This window comes from Megachile rotundata, chromosome 1 (assembly GCF_050947335.1).
Source record: "Megachile rotundata isolate GNS110a chromosome 1, iyMegRotu1, whole genome shotgun sequence".
NCBI lineage: Eukaryota > Metazoa > Arthropoda > Insecta > Hymenoptera > Megachilidae > Megachile > Megachile rotundata.
This window is the reverse complement of record NC_134983.1, coordinates 22451858-22472168: the sequence shown is the minus strand read 5'-3', so window position 1 is coordinate 22472168 and position 20311 is coordinate 22451858. Positions and strand designations below refer to the sequence as shown.

General features: G+C 38.4%; 1 protein-coding gene and 1 long non-coding RNA gene across 8 annotated transcripts in view; one reads left to right on the top strand and one right to left on the bottom strand.

Moving 5' to 3' along the window:
- The window catches only part of LOC143264984 (uncharacterized), a 436316-nt gene that overhangs the window by 31007 nt on the left and 384998 nt on the right, over positions 1-20311 (top strand). The window lies entirely within an intron of this gene.
- LOC100877240 (uncharacterized) overlaps positions 1335-20311 on the bottom strand; it is a 340218-nt gene continuing 321241 nt past the window's right edge. For all 4 annotated transcript variants that reach the window (XM_012298927.2, XM_012298930.2, XM_012298933.2 and 1 more), the window contains one exon: positions 1335-20146. In XM_012298927.2, coding sequence (XP_012154317.1) covers positions 20055-20146 — 92 coding nt within the window. In that variant the 3' untranslated portion in view covers positions 1335-20054. The remainder of the gene's footprint in view (positions 20147-20311) is intronic.

The following is a 20311-nucleotide window of genomic DNA, read 5'->3' as shown; positions in this document are numbered from 1 at the left end:
TTCCTGTCCTTAAAAACTTAGATTCTACCGTGATCCTCACACGTGATACAAGGGCGTTGAATTCCCAGATCCCTAAATTCCAAGATCGTTAAATTCTCAGAGCCCCAATTTCTCAAGCTTCCAAATTCTCAAGCTTCCAAATTCTCAAACTTCCAAATTCCCAAGCTTCCAAATTCTCAAGCTTCCAAATTTTCACATCCCCAAATTTTCACGCTCCCAAATTCTCAAGCTCCCAAATTCTCAAGCTTCCAAATTCCCAAGCTTCCAAATTCCCAAGCTCCCAAATTCTCAATCTCCCAAATTCCCAAGTTCCCAAATTCCCAAGCTCCCAAATTCTCAAACCCCCAAATTCTCAAACCCCTAAATTCTCTCATCCCCAAATTCTCACGCTCCCAAATTCTCACGCTCCCAAATTCTCACGCACCCAAATTCTCAAGCTTCCAAATTCCCAAGCTTCCAAATTCCCAAGCTTCCAAATTCCCAAGCTCCCAAATTCTCAATCTCCCAAATTCCCAAGTTCCCAAATTCCCAAGCTCCCAAATTCTCAAACCCCCAAATTCTCAAACCCCTAAATTCTCTCATCCCCAAATTCTCACGCTCCCAAATTCTCACGCTCCCAAATTCTCACGCTCCCAAATTCTCACGCACCCAAATTCTCACATCCCTAAATTCCCAAGCTCCCAAATTCTCAAACCCCCAAATTCTCAAGCTCCCAAATTCTCACGCTCCCAAATTCTCAATCTCCCAAATTCCCAAGCTCCCAAATTCTCAAACCCCCAAATTCTCAAGCTCCCAAATTCTCACGCTCCCAAATTCTCAATCTCCCAAATTCCCAAGCTCCCAAATTCTCAAACCCCCAAATTCTCAAGCTCCCAAATTCTCACGCTCCCAAATTCTCAATCTCCCAAATTCCCAAGCTCCCAAATTCTCAAACCCCCAAATTCTCAACCCCCCAAATTCTCAACCCCCCGAATTCTCACACTCCCAAATTCCCACATCCCGAAATTCTCAATCTCCCAAATTCTCAAATCCCCAAATTCCCCATGTCCCCCAATATCTACGTCCTCCAATTCCCAGATCCCCAAATATCTACGTCTCCCAATTCACAGGTCCCCAAATACCTACGTCCCCTAATCCCTGCACCCCCAAATTCACCCATCCCAAATGTCTACATCCCCTATCCCCAAACTCCGTTTCCTAAAATCTCCAAATTCTAAAAATCTAGACTCTACCGTAACCCTAACACGTTCTCCAGATCCTCCAGATCTGCAAATATCGCAACATACTTGAAAGGAAAATTAAAGGAAGAAGGGGTATAAATAAAACAATCCATATTCGAGCTTCGAGATTTTATTTTAATCTCCCCAATGTAGCAAGACACTGTGTAACAGTATTTATAATAATTAACACGCTCGCGCGTCGCTCGCCGCGACAACAAAGATTGCAGGTTGTTAATATTCGATTCTCTTTCACTTATTTCTCTCCCGTTTAATAATTCAGTCTGAGATTCGATTATTGCTATTTTCATCTTGTTTGTTATTTTTTTTGTTTCTGTTCCTATCAACAACTTTTATCCCGTTCTCTCTTTTGCTTCTGTGTGTTTTTTATTCGTTTTTGTTATCCTCGTTACACGTTTCGCATCTTCCCGTCATCTCGTTCGTGTCTTCATCCTCGAGCTTGTCGCTGAACGAAAATTCTGAGAGGGGTTTTCTCGATTTTCCTTGCCGCGTTCCAGAAGAGACGGCAACCTTTCGCTTTTTTAAATACAATAAGATTAACGTGAGAGTTTTTACGTGTTACATGTGTAGTATGCAATGTACTCTTTCGTCTTCCTCGTGTGACCATGTGTATATAATACGTATATACATACATAGTTTGTTACAAGGCACAGGTAGCTTACACACTTATCATTTGCAAAAAGTTTCTCTCCCTTTCGTTTTCTCCCGCCGACATTCTCCGTGTCTTTGCTTTCACATTCGATTACACACGCACACCCTTCACGCAATATTGCTTTTTCGTCACTCATCCAGACAAAGACTACAATTAATTCTTTTTCTTACGCTTTAATCTTCTCTCTTATCGGATAATGCGTTTACCTTTTTCTCGCAATGTGGCAATAGGAGCGATCGGGGCACGATCATAATTTGGCTTAGGTCCAAATTCGCAGGGAATTTTAGGAATTCAGGGATTTTGGAGGGAAGCTTATTTCTGAGACTTTCACCATTTTCTTGCAAGCGTTAGGTAGGTTAGATACTTTTAGGACTTGTAGGAACTTGAAGGCTTCGATATTTACAAAACTAAAATTCTTAAGCAATTATTTGCTTAGTTTCGCTTTGACCCCTCAAAAATTTTGGACTGTTTAAAACTTCAGACTCTAATACAATTTTAGATGTGGTGATAAGTAGGAACAGATTTGTTGAAGGTCAAAAATAAATTAAATTAACAGCTTGGCTATGTACTTCACATTTATAAACGAACGATATTCGAAACTATAGGATTGGTCAAAAAGTTATGTCGTTATGAAACCTTGAAGCTGACATTTTTTCTAAAATGTATTTCATTAAAAAGACAACATCATTGTACATAGTGAGACTGCATCATATGTGTGCAAATGTTAGGTTAGGTTTGAACAGTGTATTCAAAATATTTCTATTAATGATTCATCTTTTAGAAGAGCAAGTGTCATATATGGCCCGTGATGATTAAACAAAGATCTTGATTAATTATACACTGAAGAAATCTTTTCTTACAGTTGCTTTAGAAATATTATCTTTAACAGAGAGGTTACCTTATATGATCATATGTGACGTATCTTAATGGAGGTCCACCATTTTGTTCACATTGAATTTTACTTGAATTGTGTTTGTAATAATGATATTGTTGATGAGTCTTACATTTTTACAAACAAATCCTGTGTCATCAGTAAGTCATGTCATTTAAGCTGTTAATAAGTTGTACAATTGTTAAGTTGCTGAGTTGTTAAGTTATTTAGTCTGGTGAAAAAGGACACAGGTTTTTAACTAACCAGTTAATATGTTGTACAACGAGTTAAGTTATTTAGTGTAGCAAAAAAGAACATAGATTTTTAACCAACCAGTTAATATGTTGGACAACGAGTTAGGTTATTTAGTCCAGCAAAAAAGAACATAGATTTTTGAACAACCTCTTAATATATTGTACAACGAGTTAGGTTATTTAGTTTAGCAAAAAAGGACAGGTTTTTGACCAACCTCTTAATATGTTGGACAACGAGCTAGGTTATTTAGTTCAGCAAAAAAGAACATAGATTTTTGAACAACCTCTTAATATATTGGACAACGAGTTAGGTTGTTTAGTTCAGCAAAAAAGAACATAGATTTTGAACAACCTCTTAATATGTTGTACAACGAGTTAGGATATTTAGTCCAGCAAAAAAGGACTGGTTTTTGAACAACCTCTTAATATGTTGTACAACGAGTTAGGTTATTTAGTCCAGCAAAAAAGGACAGGTTTTTGACCAACCTGTTAATATGTTGGACAACGAGTTAGGTTGTTTAGTGCAGCAAAAAAGGACACATGTTTCTGGCCAACGAGGTTTCGATTTGTCGTTTCTGTTGGTTTTCCAACGAATTATCGTACCGAGAAGCGATCGCGTGTCGACCTTTAATCGTACTCGATTACAGAGCCGCGACGCATCGTTGATTCAATGCCATTGGCAACGCACAGTGCGTTGAAAAGTCGTAATAGAGCCAGGCCAGAAACGCGATTCCGAGCCGATCCATCTACTCCACACGCTCGACTCGTCAAATTGAATCGTTCGACGCGATTAAACCTCCTCCTCGTGTCGGCTAATGATCGATGGTTTATGCCCGCCGCTGAATTGCTCGCGACGTGCTCGCAAACGGAGATAAGTGCTAAATTAGCGGCTCGAACAATGATTTTCAACATCAAACGATCGCTTATCGGGGTCTTTATGCATTTTTGTTAATAGGTCATTAGTGCGGTTTTAGTGGCGGAGGATGCTAAGAGTACGCATTGATAGCGTCAGGTTAACAGTATTGATATAGCTTGTCGTTATGAAGCAGATATTGGATACTGACAATTAGTCTCTAAAAGTTTTATCTTCTTTTTATGAATGGAGCAGTTGTAGATAATTGAAATTAAAAAAATTAATACATATTATGTTAACAAATTATATTTCTTTAACAAAGTATGATATTTGTATGATGTACTTTTTTCATTCCACGGTCGTTAAATTTCCAGATCCCCAAATTCCAAGGTCGTAAAATTCTCAAATCCCCAAATTCTCACATCCACAGATTCTCAAGCTTCCAGATTTTCAAGCTTCCAAATTCCCAAGCGTCCAAATTCTCAAGCTTCCAAATTTTCAAATTCCCAAATACCTATGTCCCCCAATTCCCAGATCCCCAAATACCTATGTCCCTGAATCCCTGCACCCCTAAATTCTCAAGCTTCCAAATTCTCAAGCTCCGAAATTCTCAAGCCTCCAAATTCTCAAATCCCCAAATACCTACGCCCCCTAATCCCTACACCCCCAAATTCTCAAGCTTTCAAATTCTCAAGCTTCCAAATTCTCAAACCCCCAAATTCCCAGATCCCCAAATACCTACGTCTTCCAATTCCCAGATCCCCAAATACCTACACCCCCTAATCCCTACACCCCCAAATTCTCAAGCTCCCAAATTCTCAAGCTCCCAAATTCTCAAGCTCCCAAATTCTCAAGCTCCCAAATTCTCAAGCTCCCAAATTCTCAAGCTTTCAAATTCTCAAGCTTCCAAATTCTCAAACCCCCGAATTCCCAGATCCCCAAATACCTACGTCCCCCAATTCCCAGATCCCCAAATACCTACGCTCCCTAATCCCTACACCCCCAAATTCTCAAGTTCCTAAATTCTCAAGCTCCCAAATTCTCAAGCTCCCAAATTCTCAAGCTTCCAAATTCTCAAACCCTCAAATTCTCAAATCCCCAAATACCTACGTCCCCCAATTCCCAGATCCCCAAATACCTACGTCCCTCAATCCCTACACCCCTAAATTCACACGTCCCAAATTTCTACATCCCCATCCACAAATTCCCGAATCCCAAATTCCTCAAATTCTAAACTCCTTAAATTCCCAAATTCCCAAATTCCTTATATCTGATTTCAAATTTTCAAATTGTCCAAACCCCTGAAAATCAACAAATGGTTCTGCACCCTCAATTGCCATGTTACCTCTAGAGACCAGATTTGCTCTCCTCCTTTCTGATTGCATTCTCCATAACTGTCAACCAGTAAATCGACATTCTATTAAACCGTTTCAGTACTCTTCCCTCAAAGGCAAGTTTTTACGCTGCCTCAGAAAAATGATACGATCGATCGTGGATGCGAATTTACTGGCAGGAATGTCCTCAATCGGCTTGATCAGTTAAATAAGGAATGACACGCTTTTACCTCGTGGTCTGACTGTGACTTAAACGAACTCTTCATGAATCATTCTCGTGAAATACATCTACGATTAATCGATGAAGGCTCTTTTGTGAGTTTGATGGTCTACTGGGGTTCATGGATGTTGGAAAGGGATGATCGTGCACCTGTCGTCCCTCGATCACCGATCGCACGGATCGATTTAATTAACACTTAAACGACTGGTTGGATGTTATCCTTTGGACTCGTCATTTTTATAGATATTTTCGCGGGAGGAACTGTTTTTATGATACCGTCATTTTTTATACAAAATTATTTCGAATACAGTATCGTAATTATAGAATTACGAAGTTTGTACGAAGCGTAAGAAGAATAAAACTCTGCATAAACGAGTACTTTTAAAAATATATTATAATCGAAAGATTAGAAGGAACCACTTTTAGACAAATTTAATTACATTTTTCCTCTCTTTACGATTACCTTTTCTAGTCAGGAGATTTCTTATTCGAATATGACAGAGTCTCGATATATTCCTGCTGGATAATTTCCCAGATTGCGAACCTTTCACGTAGGTGCATTATTCATTTAATGATTGATCGAGTAATTTCATGTTTACAATTGACTCTTCGTAAATTGCTGTTATATTGCAGAGCCCCGAGCGCAGGAAAATATCGAGCTTCCATATGTACCTTTTCCATTCATTTCTGTAATGCATTCATTACTGTAAAGTTTTACCGAACGATAACTAGCTTGTGGATGTTTATGCACTTTCGATTCGAAATCTATGAAATAAATATAAATTTTGTGATCTTTAGTCTGTGAATTTTATACACCACGTGGTTTATACTTTGTAGACCTCAATAAATTGCACGAATATCAGCTCTCTTATTATTCCAGCATCTCCTTCTTCATCTTCACAGAGCTTCCGTGCTAATATAACACCTCGTATTATACTTAAATACCCAAAAGTACCTTCAAACATCATCAAAAATCCGCGACCTTCAATTAGAAAACATAGAAACACAGAAAATTCTGTTTGTCCAATCAACCAGCTGTTTAAATGTTAAAATCGAATCGAAACACGTAGTTTTCTTTCGTTTCGCCATTGCCCCGCGGTCTCGTCGTCCAAATAAACACGCAACTGCGTTTCACATGCGACACTTCTCACGAGTTCCAAAATTACACATACAGTACGCGACAATATATAATGTAGTATATAATATTATGTATATCTATATACATGCGTATCCTAATATGTGCGTAATCGTACAACAAGGGCCCGGTTCGGGGCACGTTACAGCAGATTGGAACCTTCGTCGCGCGAGGGTACATTCTGAGCGGGCATTCATTTCGCTTTTACAATTCGGACATGCTTCGCAAATTTCCTCTTCGTTCGAACCTTGTTGAAATTTTTCACAAACAAGACTTTGATTTTAAATAATTATTACGGTGATTTGATAATCTTCCAAGCTCTTTTATCGCTAATTTTTTGGGATTCTTATTTTTATTCTCAACGAAAGATTTCGACACTTTTGAAAATTTTTATGAGCTCAATTATTTTAAATAATTATTACGGTGATTCGATAATCTTCCAAGCTCTTTTATCGCTAATTTTTTGGGATTCTTATTTTTATTCTGAACGAAAGATTTCGACAATTTTGAAAATTTTTATGAGCTCCATTTTGTATTCATTAACTCCTTGTACTTTGATGAGTCTGTTAGATATAACAAATTTTACTAAAATTTTTAATACTCTTCAATTAAAAATTTCCAACTATATTGTATGCATTGTCAAAGATCATTAACCCCTTGTACTTTGACGAGTCTGTTAAATATATCAAATTTTACTAAAATTTTTAATACTCTTCAATTAAACATTTCCAACTATATTGTATGCATTGTCAAAGATCATTAACCCCTTGTACTTTGATGAGTCTGTTAAATATACCAAATTTTACTAAAATTTTTAATACTCTTCAATTAAAAATTTCCAACTATATTGTATGCATTGTCAAAGATCATTAACCCCTTGTACTTTGATGAGCCTGTTAGATATAACAGATTTTACTAAAATTTTTAATACTCTTCAATTAAAAATTTCCAACTATACATGCATTGTCAAAGATCGTTGAATATAAAATATTCAAATTTTAATTTTTACTGTTTGTTTAAAGATTATATCTATGTACAGTCAGTTTTGACTGACACATCAAATAAATTGAACAAAGGGTTAAATAAGTTCGTAATCTCGAAAGGGGTTGAAGTCCTTTGACATGTTCTAAATAAATGTTTCGAAAATTCTGACACCATAATTCATGCTTAAGAAGAAATTCAAAGTGGACCAAAGATTCTCAAACCTTCGAAGGATTTCAAGATAACATGCTTTCAATCGTTCGTGACTTTCACCGAAGAACAAAAAATATTTGCAATCATCGAACATTGCAATTATTGCGCCTCAAGGTTGCAACAGCGATAACAATTATTTATTAAGAATTCACGTAGCAAAGTATCGGAAAGATTGGTATGCTTTGTGTCCGCAGAAAATATTGCCTCCTTTGTCGCGGTATTCCAGCCCTCGAATTTCATCCCTTACATCTTTATCTCTCTCATACCCTCTCGCGCACACACTCTCAGTATATTGCTCCGTAGAAACCCCCGTCGCGATAAAGTATTCTCGTCGTTGTTCGATGATCGGCCATTGACGTTTCGCCCGAAGAAGGGAAACGACGACGGGCCGCTGATGATTTGATAAAAAGGTTCGATTGCTCGTCGAGGGATGATTGTCCCTTGATTGAAAACCTCCTCGATTCGCTGGAGCGTACACGGGGAATAGTCCGAACACAGGGTGGGCCAGGGTTCGTCCCCATATGCCTTTCTAATCTTTGAACGACGAATCGAACTGCATGCGTCACGTATCATTAAGGGTTGCGTTAGGGGATGGGTCGAATTTCGAGACAAGCCAGAATCACCCTCTTGATGTATCGACTAATAAACCCTTTCGTTATTATTCCTTACCGTAAGAGAAATTCTTCTTCGACACGTGTTAAAAATATACTGTTGTATTAGTGACTGTGGTGCACAGGTGCAAAATAAAATAAATACAAAATAATACTTGTATAACAATGTAGTTACACTACATAATAATACAGTTTCTTTCGGATGTCTAAAAGAATTTACAGATTATTTAATTTAACCTCTTCAAGGATGGTGAAGATCTTACTTGAAAGGTGCTTCTCCCTCTTTAATCAAGATGCAACCCCAAACTCAAACTGCATATAAATGTATAACAAACAATATACAGAAACACAAACCGTAACATTTGTAATGTCAAACAATTTGTAATTTCATATCTGTGACCATAAAACATTATACATATTTTGATCAAAGATGGCAGCAAAAGGGGTAGACAATCAAACCAGGTAAAATATGTCCTTCCAAATTAATCACCCTCCAATTAGACTCTCCGTCCGTAATCTAGGATTACATTTATATCAATTTCAGCCCCGAATATACGTAATTATTTCGCGTTTTGCCAAGTGTCCAATCCCGAAGTCCAGTGACAGCAGCGACAAAGAATATTCAAGAACTGCGCATAATTCACGAGAATAATAAACCGCGGCAGCCATAGTAATCCCGTAATCTCATTAGACGGGTCCCATAAAATCGTTAACCTCGCATTCTGTTTTTGACACAGGTTCAATAAATTTCACGATCCAAAGCTAACAAACGTCCACGTATTTTTCTGATCAAATTTCCTTCGTAATTCTGTCGACGATGTAGGATGAATTAAAAAGAAGAAAAACATAGGACACGCAATTTGCAAGCAGAACGATCATCAGGCTAGGCGGGACACGAAGAGTGATGATGATGGTGGTTGTGCAAGCAATTTTCTGTTTCTCATTATCGACTGCATTAGCGGAATATTCGCGTGCGATATTAGGACCCAATGTAAATTAACTGGATTAAATGCGTCGGCCGATTGCATCAATCTCATTAAGCGGAGCGCATAATGTTTGACGAGAGGCTGGCTGGCGCGAGCGTAGGCGGTCGGTCGGTAACGATGTTTGGGGATGCTCTGATAATTATCAAATCCCTCGGCGTTGTTTGTGTCGAACAAATCGAAAATAATAGAATACGGACGGCCCTTGCCACCATCCTTTTTCGGGATCATTATTGGGTGCTTTTCGTTGGGAGTTTTGGGAGCTTTCATTGGAAATTAGGATGCTTTGGTTGCTCTTCTCTTTCTTTGACAAATTTCAGTATTTAAAAATTTTCAACTTCTCAAATTTTCAAATTCGTAATTGTTGCATTCCCCGAGCTTTCTAATTTCCAAGTTTCTGATTTCTAAAATCCCAAATTCCAAATACCTCGGATCCCCACATTCCCAAATTTTCAACTCTCCAAATTTCCAAATTCACAAATTCTCAAATCTCCAATTCCTGCATTCCCCGAATTCTCCAATTTCCAAATCCCTCATTCTGAAATTTTCAAAACCCCAAATTTCCACCCTTCCAAATTTCCACCCTTCCAAATTTCCACCCCTCCAAATTTCCCAATCCCAAATTCCAAATATCCTCTGACTCCACGTTCCCAAACTTTCACTCCCCAAATTTCTAAATTCCCAAATTCTCAAATCCCCAATTCCTGCATTCCCCAAATTCTCAAATTTCCAAATCCCTAATTCCCAAAATTCCAACACCCCAAATCTCCACCCTCCCAAACTCCCGAATCCCAAATTCCAACTACCCTCCGACTCCACATTCCCAAAATTCCACTCCCCAAATTTCCAAATTCCCAAATTCTCAAATCCCCAATTCCTGCATTCCCCAAACTCTCCAATTTCCAAATCCCTAATTCCCAAAATTCCAACACCCCAAATCTCCACCCTCCCAAACTCCCGAATCCCAAATTCCAACTACCCTCCGACTCCACATTCCCCAAATTCCACTCCCCAAATTTCCAAATTCCCAAATTCTCAAATCCCCAATTCCTGCATTCCCCAAACTCTCCAATTTCCAACTCCCTAATTCCCAAAATTCCGGCACCCCAAATTTCCACCCTTTCAAACTCCCGAATCCCAAATTCTAACTACCCTCCATCCCCACATTCTCAAAACTCCCACTCCTCAAACTTTCAACCCCCCAAATTTCTGCACCCCAAAATCACCACCTTAATCTCCGAATACCCAAATCATCAACTTCCCAAATACCTTTCCGTTTCCTCAAAGAAAGAGCAGCGCAAAACGCCGTAATCGCACTAACAAGTAGTGAATTGGATTAAATTGAAAAATTGAATAATCGCGTGTGTGTCACTTGAGGTGACAGATGCGCAGAAATCCCGCACGATTTCGTCTAACAGATAAAATACTACGGAGAAAATGAAATCGATTATTCAACAATTTAACAAGCTGCTTAGCGACTTTCTTATCGGAAGGTTGTGGTTTGTGGAACATCGAACTTGTATAATTCTGCAAACCTGATTGGTCATTGAATCGGTAATTTGCGGTGATGGTGGGAAGCGACCGCCGAACTTCCAGAATTTCGATCTCTCGTACAGGTCGCTCTACGGGCTTTTCTATTGAAATCCTCAATCCGGATATTTGCACTTCTCTAATGTTTGACTTTTGCTACCGTAACCGTACTTCAAATGTTCGAAGAAATAAACTCTGCAACTTTACATGAAATATTGAGGGATAAGGTCATCTTGTGGTTTCTGAGGCGATAGCTTAATAGTGGCTTCAAAGATATAACAAATCTGAAAGATAATTTAGGTGTAAGGTAAAATTTTCTTTATAATTTTGGGGTATTAACCCTTTGCACTCCGAAAGTTTATCTTGCCATTTAAAATGTTCCCTCAAAGAGGACAGCAGAGTGCAAAGGGTTAAGATGTAAAAGCAGAGGCAATAATGACATAAAGAGGTATGATGTTACATTGTTATTCTGAGCTGCCATTTTGTCTCTTCTGTTGCCTCTTCTTCTGTTATATTAATACTTGAACCATAGTATCATTATGTTAACTTATGTTAATACTTGAAATTGTGAAAAAAATTTGATAGCATAGATACGTTTGAAAATGTTTTTTATGTTTGATAAAAAACATATGTCCGATACGTTTGATACTTTTATAAAAGACATTATGTTTGGTACTTTTGAAGAGAGCCACTTTTGAAGCAAGCTGTAGGTGATTTATCACGATGTATCATTGGTATCATGGAGACTGTGATATTAAACGTAGGGAACGTTCAAAGATTAATGCGTTTGTTCGATCGATGCAAATTCGTGTTCCATTTTTCCAAGTACGCTCCAAGGCAGAATCGAGGTTCATTTCGCAAGAAGAGATGGTCGATCGTGAAACGTGCTCGAAAGGAGAAAAGGATTCACGATTCGACCGCGGGGCATCTGATTGCTGTCACAATGAGCTTATCACCCCTATCAGGCTAGAGTAATCCTTAAGAGCTATGTTTCACCTTATGGTTACGCTAAATACGCTGCAATTTCACTTAGGTACAAGTTACGGCGTCTAAGGTGCTAATCGTTCAATGTCTCTAACCGCTAGGTGGCGACTACCGAGGAAACGAACGGAAAATAAAAAATGAAATTAAGAGAAGAGGAAAAAGAACGGTTCCGTGGCTCGTTAATTCGTCGATCTCGCGACGACGTTTACTCGTCGAGAAGCCTAACGAAAGTCGATCGATCGATCGGAACGATACCTCTTCTCCGAGAAGGTTGTTGAAAAGGAGCGTCTTTCGCTCGATTAAATGGACGCCTCTGAGAGAGGAGCCTTTGATCCACCGCATACCGCGCGGACATTTTCTCTACGCTTCGATATTTTCCTCTCGACGAAAAAAGGCCAAGCCTCTTTTCACTTTTCTCTTCCTTTTTTTCCTTTCTTACGCGAGCTTTTTCAAAGAGGGGTTTTTTGCGCGACGCTTTCGAGCGTGCAACGCCAGCTCTCCTTATATCCCACGATTTTAATGAGCTTTTCAACCATAATAAATTATACTATTATTAATGTCCCTGTATAATTCACATTGTACTCCATGCTGTTTTTCGCGGTTTACAAATTTTACGTTGACATAAGGAAATCAGGAACGTAAGGCTACAGGGACATTTTGTATAATTTTTTTCCAATTTTTCAATTCTCTAAAATTTCTTTCTTCATTCAACTCAATCATTTAAAAAATTAGCTTTCTGCGCTAACTTGTGTCTTTCATAAATTATAGTAATTTCAATTATTGAAAGTTTGCAACATCTTTGTGGCTTCTACTTTTATTTGCAAATTTATCAACATTTTGGAAATTTCAAATCAATAATTTCTACCCTAGATACCTCAAAGAAGTTCATCTATTTTTTATGAACTACGGTAATCTGAATTATTACATTGTCCATCTTGCACCATCTAGCGGTGACATTTCAAATCTACAAAGCGCGGGAAAATATTCAAGTTTGAAATGTTACAATCAAGAATTAACATACAGTCAATTAATGTACAGTTAATATTTCTTAAATTGTAATGATTGTTCATCACAAATTACAAGTAAATTACTTTTGTTCATTCGCATAATTTGTGTAAATAATTGTGAAACGTATTTGCAAATTTTGCTTTCAATTGCACAAGGAAATTGAATTGTTTACTTCATTTTCGACAATTATCTGTGTGAGCTGTAATTACAACTAAAACCATAATGTCATTATCTTCCAAATTACCATATTCACTGGGAGCCATGTTCATGAAACATGTCACGGTCAGGGCCGTACATATAGCTTTCCAGGCCCCGGACATATAAATTCACAATTTTAGGGTTGTATTATCATAGCTTGAAATTGCAAAATGTATGAAAATACTAGATCTATAGGCTCAATTATTTAAAAAAATTAAAAGCCACAGTAGTTGAGATTACTTTAACAGTTCTAGTAACTCTAGGGCAGTTCTAGAGATCCTAGAGATCTGTTCATCCCTGGTAAAAATGCAAAAGCTCATTAAAATGAAGGACATAATTTTGTACCTCTCCTTGTCAGAACCATCAAGGAATAGAAATTAGCAGAACCTTGAAAGTATAAAAATAGAGAGGGTAAAAACAGGAGGGTGGAGAAGAGAAGGGATCGATTTGGGATAAAGGAATCTGTGGCTACGAGGATTTTTCTTTGTTACGAGCGGAATTTCCAAGGATCACAGGCCCATCCTCGTCCGCGTCGTAAACTGAACACGAAGGAAAGCGTAACGGCGTAAAAACTACGTTGACCGCGATTGGAAAAGTGTTAAAATAGCGATTGGCTTCTTTTATGCTTCACTTCTCTATTCGCTTTCACGCTTTTCTTTCATTTTTTTATCTTTTTTTTCTCTTAGCGTCTCTTTCTTATTTCGCTTCGTTCGTCGTCTACTGTTGCGTACTCTTCTATCGCGTGCCTCATTGCTCTTTCATCCCCCATTTTTTTTCTCGTCTCCTCTCGTCACTCGGTTCGGGTTAATTATTACAAAGATGCGCTTGTACAATAATATAATATAGACTCTGTATTAGTTACAATAATATCGTAGCGTTCTATCTCGCGATCGATCGGTCCGTATCCACTTGTCTCGGTTTCTCTCTGTCCTTCCTCTTTTCGCTGTCACGAAAATCCCCGATTGGACAAACCAATATAATAGAACATCTCTGGTATACAACAGCTTCTCGTGACACGCAACATCCTTCGTACACGGTTGAGCCGTTGCGTGAGTTTATTGCTTACGTTAGCGCCTCGAAGGTCTGCGGAAAAATTCCTTCGGTCTCGGGTTCGCATCTTTCAAATTGACCACTCTCTTATTCGACTACTACCATCTTGATGGAAGAAATTCAATAGTCACTATTACTTTACTACATTTATTCTATGTCAAATTAACATGGTCGTTAACATTGTGTGTGTACAAGACACCCTTTCTGATCGACTCAAGTGACACTACAGAAAATATTTACGAATAGGTCGAATTCGTAATTTACCTTCCGTCAGAAGCTACTTCTGCAGTTTTTAAAATGTACTGACGCCATCTTTTGTGCTATAAACGCGTTGTAGTGTGAAAGCACCCGTAGATCTAAAGCGTCCATGCTCGTGGCGCCCTCACAGTCGCTGCTTTCACACTATGTACTCTATAGCTCGTCGCAGTGTGTAAACACCCATTCAATTCAATGTTTCAGTACCTGTATATACCTACATTTGTGGTACAGAAAGTGGCTAACTCGCAATAGGTTTTTTAACCCTTTCATTATGGCGTCCAAAAAATCTGTAACCTGTAATTTCAATCGTGTACACAACGAAAGGGTTAAACATACATGAAGCTCGTAATTCGTTAAAAATATTTTATTTCAATCGATAGGAATTTGCAAGGAATAAAATATCTGACACAACCCTTTTATTCTTCCGGTCGAACAAGTGGCCAATTTGTCTCTCAATATTCTCGATATAGCCTTTCAACTTCCCGCTGTTCCATCGATAAATCTACGTTCGAATAATCGTTTCCGAAGGAATCTTTCCTCGAGACTTCTCTTCGACGCGTGGTAAAGAAAAACGAAAACGACCAATATCATAGTAAGGAAGATTCAGAGCAAATCTGGAAGGAACGTAAAAAAGAAAGGGGAATTTGTGGCTCTGTTACGACGGCACGTGGAATCCATCACAGTTACAATTTTACACTTTACAGGTTCGGCCGTCTGGCCGTTAGTTCTTCCCCTTTCGATTTATTTATCGTCTCATGACAATTTATATTCATTACTTATTATGTCAACGATTTAAAGAAATTTATGATTCATAAAACCTGTGTATGTTTTAATAATTTGTTTGTAAAAATTGGAACTTGTTCAAGAATATTGAAACTGAAGGTATATGACGCTCCTCTCATGAAGACTTTGTCTATCAGATTATTATATGATAGTCGATATTTATTTATGAAATGAATTATAAGATGTGTCAAGTTCTTCAAAGAAAAAAATGTACCAAAGATTTGAAGAATAAAATTTTCTGTTAATATGATACAAGTCATGTGACGCTTCTCACATGAAGACTTTGTCTATCAGATAATTATGTGATAGTCGATATTTATTTATGAAATGAATTATAAGATGTATCAAGTTCTCCAGAGAAAAAAATGTACCAAAGATTTGAAGAATAAAATTTTCTGTTAATACGATACAAGTCATGTGACGCTTCTCACATGAAGACTTTGTCTATCGGATAATTATATGATAGTCGATATTCTGTTATGGAATGAATTATAAAATGTACCAAGTACTCCAAAGAAAAAAAATATACTAAGTTCTCCAGAGAAAAAAAGTACCAAGTTCTCCAGAGAAAAAAATGTACCAAGTCTTCCAGATAAAAAATGTACTCCAGAGATAAGTTCTCGAAAAATGTACCGAAGATGAGAAATGAAATATTCTGTAAATACGATAGAAACGAGAAGACCGAAAGCTATAATTGGTCGGTAGTTTTTCGAGCGTTGCCACGTATCAACAAAATATCACCTCATTTCCGGGCGATGTTATTCGTATCACAACTTGATTTTCCCGTCGCGGTGAAACCGTGGTGGCATTTATTGAAATCGATAAACGGGCTCGGGACTGTTAAAAGCGGAACGGGTCCGAGGAACACCGATATCCTGGAAGTGGCGATGAAAATAAATTTAGCTGCCGTTTGAAATTGCCCATCGTTGTCCGTTCCCTGGATGGAAGTTAATTGAATCGTTGAAACGGCCGGTGTATTGTTCTTGAAATACCAGAAATATTTGCATTAATATTTAGCCGTTTTCAGAATCTCTGGCAATCGATAGAACGTTTCATATCGAGAACACCGGATATAACTCAGAGGGTAATCTGCGATCGTGGCAACAAATTATTGTCGATATAATAATAAAACTAAAATCGGGGTGAGTCGCACTTGATATCTGAACGTTATCCATCGCTCAATTATTGCGTATCTCCTGTTTCCCTTAATCAGTCAATTGCTAGATACGTGTATTTATAACAAACTGAAAAAAAGCTTAGTGCCTATATTCAAACGTTTACGAAGCAAATATTTCTACCCACATATGAAAACATAAGCAAATGAAACTTCAAAGTGTCTCCTTTTTGCAAGAAATGTAAGCTGGAAAAAGTTTAATTTCTGAATTTATAACTCTATTAAACGAAACAGTTTTCTTGTTTATTTGAAAGGAAAACACACGTTGGAAAATGAAAAACATGATAGCATTCGTTTAAACGTTTTTAAATTTCAAACCCATGTTTACAAACAGTTTTTATATTGCTTTTACACAGCTTTTACTGGACTGAACGATATAGTCTTTTTGTATATCGAGTCTGACGTTCTGGTACAGAAGTAAAACCATAGGAATCGGATGTATGGAATTCGTGGATGAAACATTTTTCGATTAAAAAAGCAATATGGAATTTATGGGCTCTGAATCTTCCTTAATGTCTCTCTTCTCTCCCTTCTTCCAAATAATTCTACTACTCGAGTCGATTGTATTGCATTGAATTATCTCTCTAACACTTTGACACGCTCTTCTCCGTGTATACAGTTGGTGTCAATATGAAGACGAATTTAAACTCTTGGATAAGTACTGTAAAACACAGGGTCACAATTAGTGTAGGTCCTTGAAATGGTAGGTAGCTGACGTGATTCTGAATAATATTTCCCTTTGCAGAAATGGGGTGCGAAGCTTCGTTTTTGAATTATTAAGGAAAAACGCGGACCAATCAGAGCGCGATGCGCGCAGACGCGAGACAGCTTCGAATCTATTGGCTGAGACGCGTGCGCAGACGCGAGAGCGGCAGCTTTGAGCCTATTGGCTGAGACACGTGCGCAGACGCGAGAGCGGCAGCTTCGAGCCTATTGGCTGAGACGCATGCGCAGACGCGAGAGCGACAGCCTCAAATCTAATGGCTGCGCGGGTGTAATCCTCGCGCTCTGATTGGTCCGCGTTTTTCCTTAATAATTCAAATACGAAGCTTCGTATCCCATTTTTGCAAAGGGAAATTTTATTCAGAATCTCGTCAGCTACCCCCCATTTCAGGGACATACAGTTATGAGACTATATACTTGTATACTTCGATTTAATCCTTCAAAGAAACACTCTGTAAGAGTCGATAACACGTCAACATTCTTCATTTTCTTGAAGGAATTTCCTCGGTAAAGCAGGGCCAACTTATACTTTGATGTGTGAATGTATTCAAATTTATACGAAAGTTGCAGAAACTAGTTTACAGAAATTATCTAAGAATCTAAATTCATCTGTAGTCTCTCACCTTTCGCGATCGCTCTCAAAGAACGTTTTACCCGGCAGCAATTTTCACCTGTACAAGTGGAGATCATTCAATAATTTAAAAGGCAAACGGTCGTAGTTAGAGAACAGCCATTTCTAAAACATATATTGTTCTTGTTAAATATAGACAATTGTTTGATCAATGGATATTCGTGCTTTTTAATTAACTTCAAATATTAGATGAATAAAACACTGTTATTTTAATTTTGAAGATATCGACGCAGTCCGAAGTCATTTGCTGAGGTTAGATCTAGCTAATTTTTTTTCCAACTCCTCTGTTAAAAATTTCTGAATTCGAGAGTTCGGAAAATTTGTGAATATCCAAAAGTGATTGAAAAACCAATTAAGTAACGAAACAATAGTTTAGTTACGAGAAAGGGATTATACGAAAAGCTCACAAATTGTTACATTCATCGGAGAAAACCATTTGAAAGCTACTTTTGTTTGTCTCTATTTATTGAATGACCCTCGTATTTTGAATAAACCCAAACTATCGAGCATTTTTTATTTCGAACGCTCGAAACATCGCGAACGAGCGACGCCATTGTCCATTCCTTTTTTTGTTTGTAATCGTATACGATAGAAAAATAACACAAGCTTCGTTAGCCGGAAAAGCTTTGAAATACGTTTTCTCCTTCGCCTCTTATCGTCGGTTGGCTATTAAAACAGCCAACGGCTATTACAGCTATTATATAATAGTTACGGCATACATTCAGCTATAACACGGCTAACAGCCCTTTGTAGCTATTACATAACAGCTGCAGAGCAATCAACCTTTAATATGTTCGCTAATATTTTGCGTGGTAATTGAATTTCGCCTGGGGCTTGTCTGCGTTGCCCAAAAAACCCATTCGAGGCGAGTTTAGATCCAATCGGATGGAACTGCATCTGTTTGCTTATGGATTTAACATTCGACACTATGGCTTCCAATTACCACTCTGATGATGTTCGGATTAATTCGGACTTAAACCTGAAGTACTTTCTTTCTTCTGGTTCTGCGTCACTTTATCTTGTCTTAAATTAGCAAGAAATTAAAGGGTAAGGAACAATGTAACTGTTGAACATCCACGTAAAGAAGGTATATAAAAAGATTAACCCTTAAATATCTGCAGCCAAAGTGTCGATTAATTCGAGTCGATTAAATCGTTTTGAAAATGTACGAATTCAGTTTGGTTATGGAGTGAAAGCATCGCAAATGTTTCGAGCGTTCTCGAGCACACTACATCCCCTTTATCTAAACAGTGTTATAATTACAGCTTACAAAATACACGATACACTCGCTGAACAGTGTGCTCGACGCAAAGAAAGAAGGGAATCCGATGCAAAACATATTTGCCGTGTAAACCGTTCTCCTCGCTTTCCCTTATTAAAGCTTATTCCCTACGTAGTATCTACCTTAAAAGATATCGACCACCAGGGGGGTCGATCGTCTTACTAACTAAAAAACGAGACTCAACTGTTCTCGAGAGCCCGATCGATCGTGCGCCGTAATCTCGCTCGTGATATGGTCTAACCATACAATAAAAAAGGAAATAAAAATGAAAAGAAAACGAAACGTCGTGTAATGTACTTCGTTAGCTTTACCTGATTTTTAATTAGCTAGTGCCTACGAGCTACATCGGTAAAAAAACCTACTGGCCAGGGGAAATTCGCGCTCGAATCACGAGCCCCCGCTACTCTCGAACTTCGTCCAGGAACAAACAGTTCCTCCTACTACTTCCGGAACTTCCTTTCAACGGCATCCTTTCTTCCAACCTTTTTTCCTCCTATCCAGAAAACGTTCATCTTGATCGGATACACCGACGACCTTCCATCCTCTTATTTCTCCCGTGTGTCGGTGAGCCTGGACGAAGCGGGACCACCTCTTACACGGAAAGAATCAAGAGTTTCGTCTGTTGTCTCTTTATTACAGACGAGTACAGTCGCTGTAGCTGGGTGTCGAATCGGAATCACAGTGTATAACCTGTCCTCTGGAAGGAACGCCAATCTCGACTAGACCACTCTCTTTGTTTCTTCAGGGTTGTCCTCTGTTTTTCTTCCGCGCCCGTTCAATGAAATAATCTGCTACGAGCACGAATTTCACCCGACGGATCAGAGAGGCTAGCAAGAGCTACGGACACGAGCGTTCGATCCCAAGGAATCGATCTCAGCTTCTCTTCGAGCAGTCTCTTCCCTGCTGGCCCGCACGCTCGACCGATCCTCTTCGGTGACTCGCGACCAAGGCGATTGTATATATATAATATATATATAGATTTTTTTATACACGTGTACCACCTTGTTTCGTCACCCAAGCACGGTGTCCAGTAATGTAGATTACAAAGGTTGGTTTAACGGTCGCGAGATCGTTCCGTTCGATTAGAATCACCTGTATATCGCGACGACCGCCGTCAGGATGACGATCATCAGGTACGTCGATCGAGCAACGAAGCCCCTGTTCTCTTCCATGCATTGACCTGTAACAATTTTACGTTTCTTTATACCCGAACTTCACTTCAATAATAATTCAAGAATTCTATCTTCGAAATCTTTACGAAAGCATACTAAATGAAAATTCAACAGTGCATACTCTAACTCTAATGTTTAATTAGATACTTCAAAAGGTTGTTCATGATTTGCGA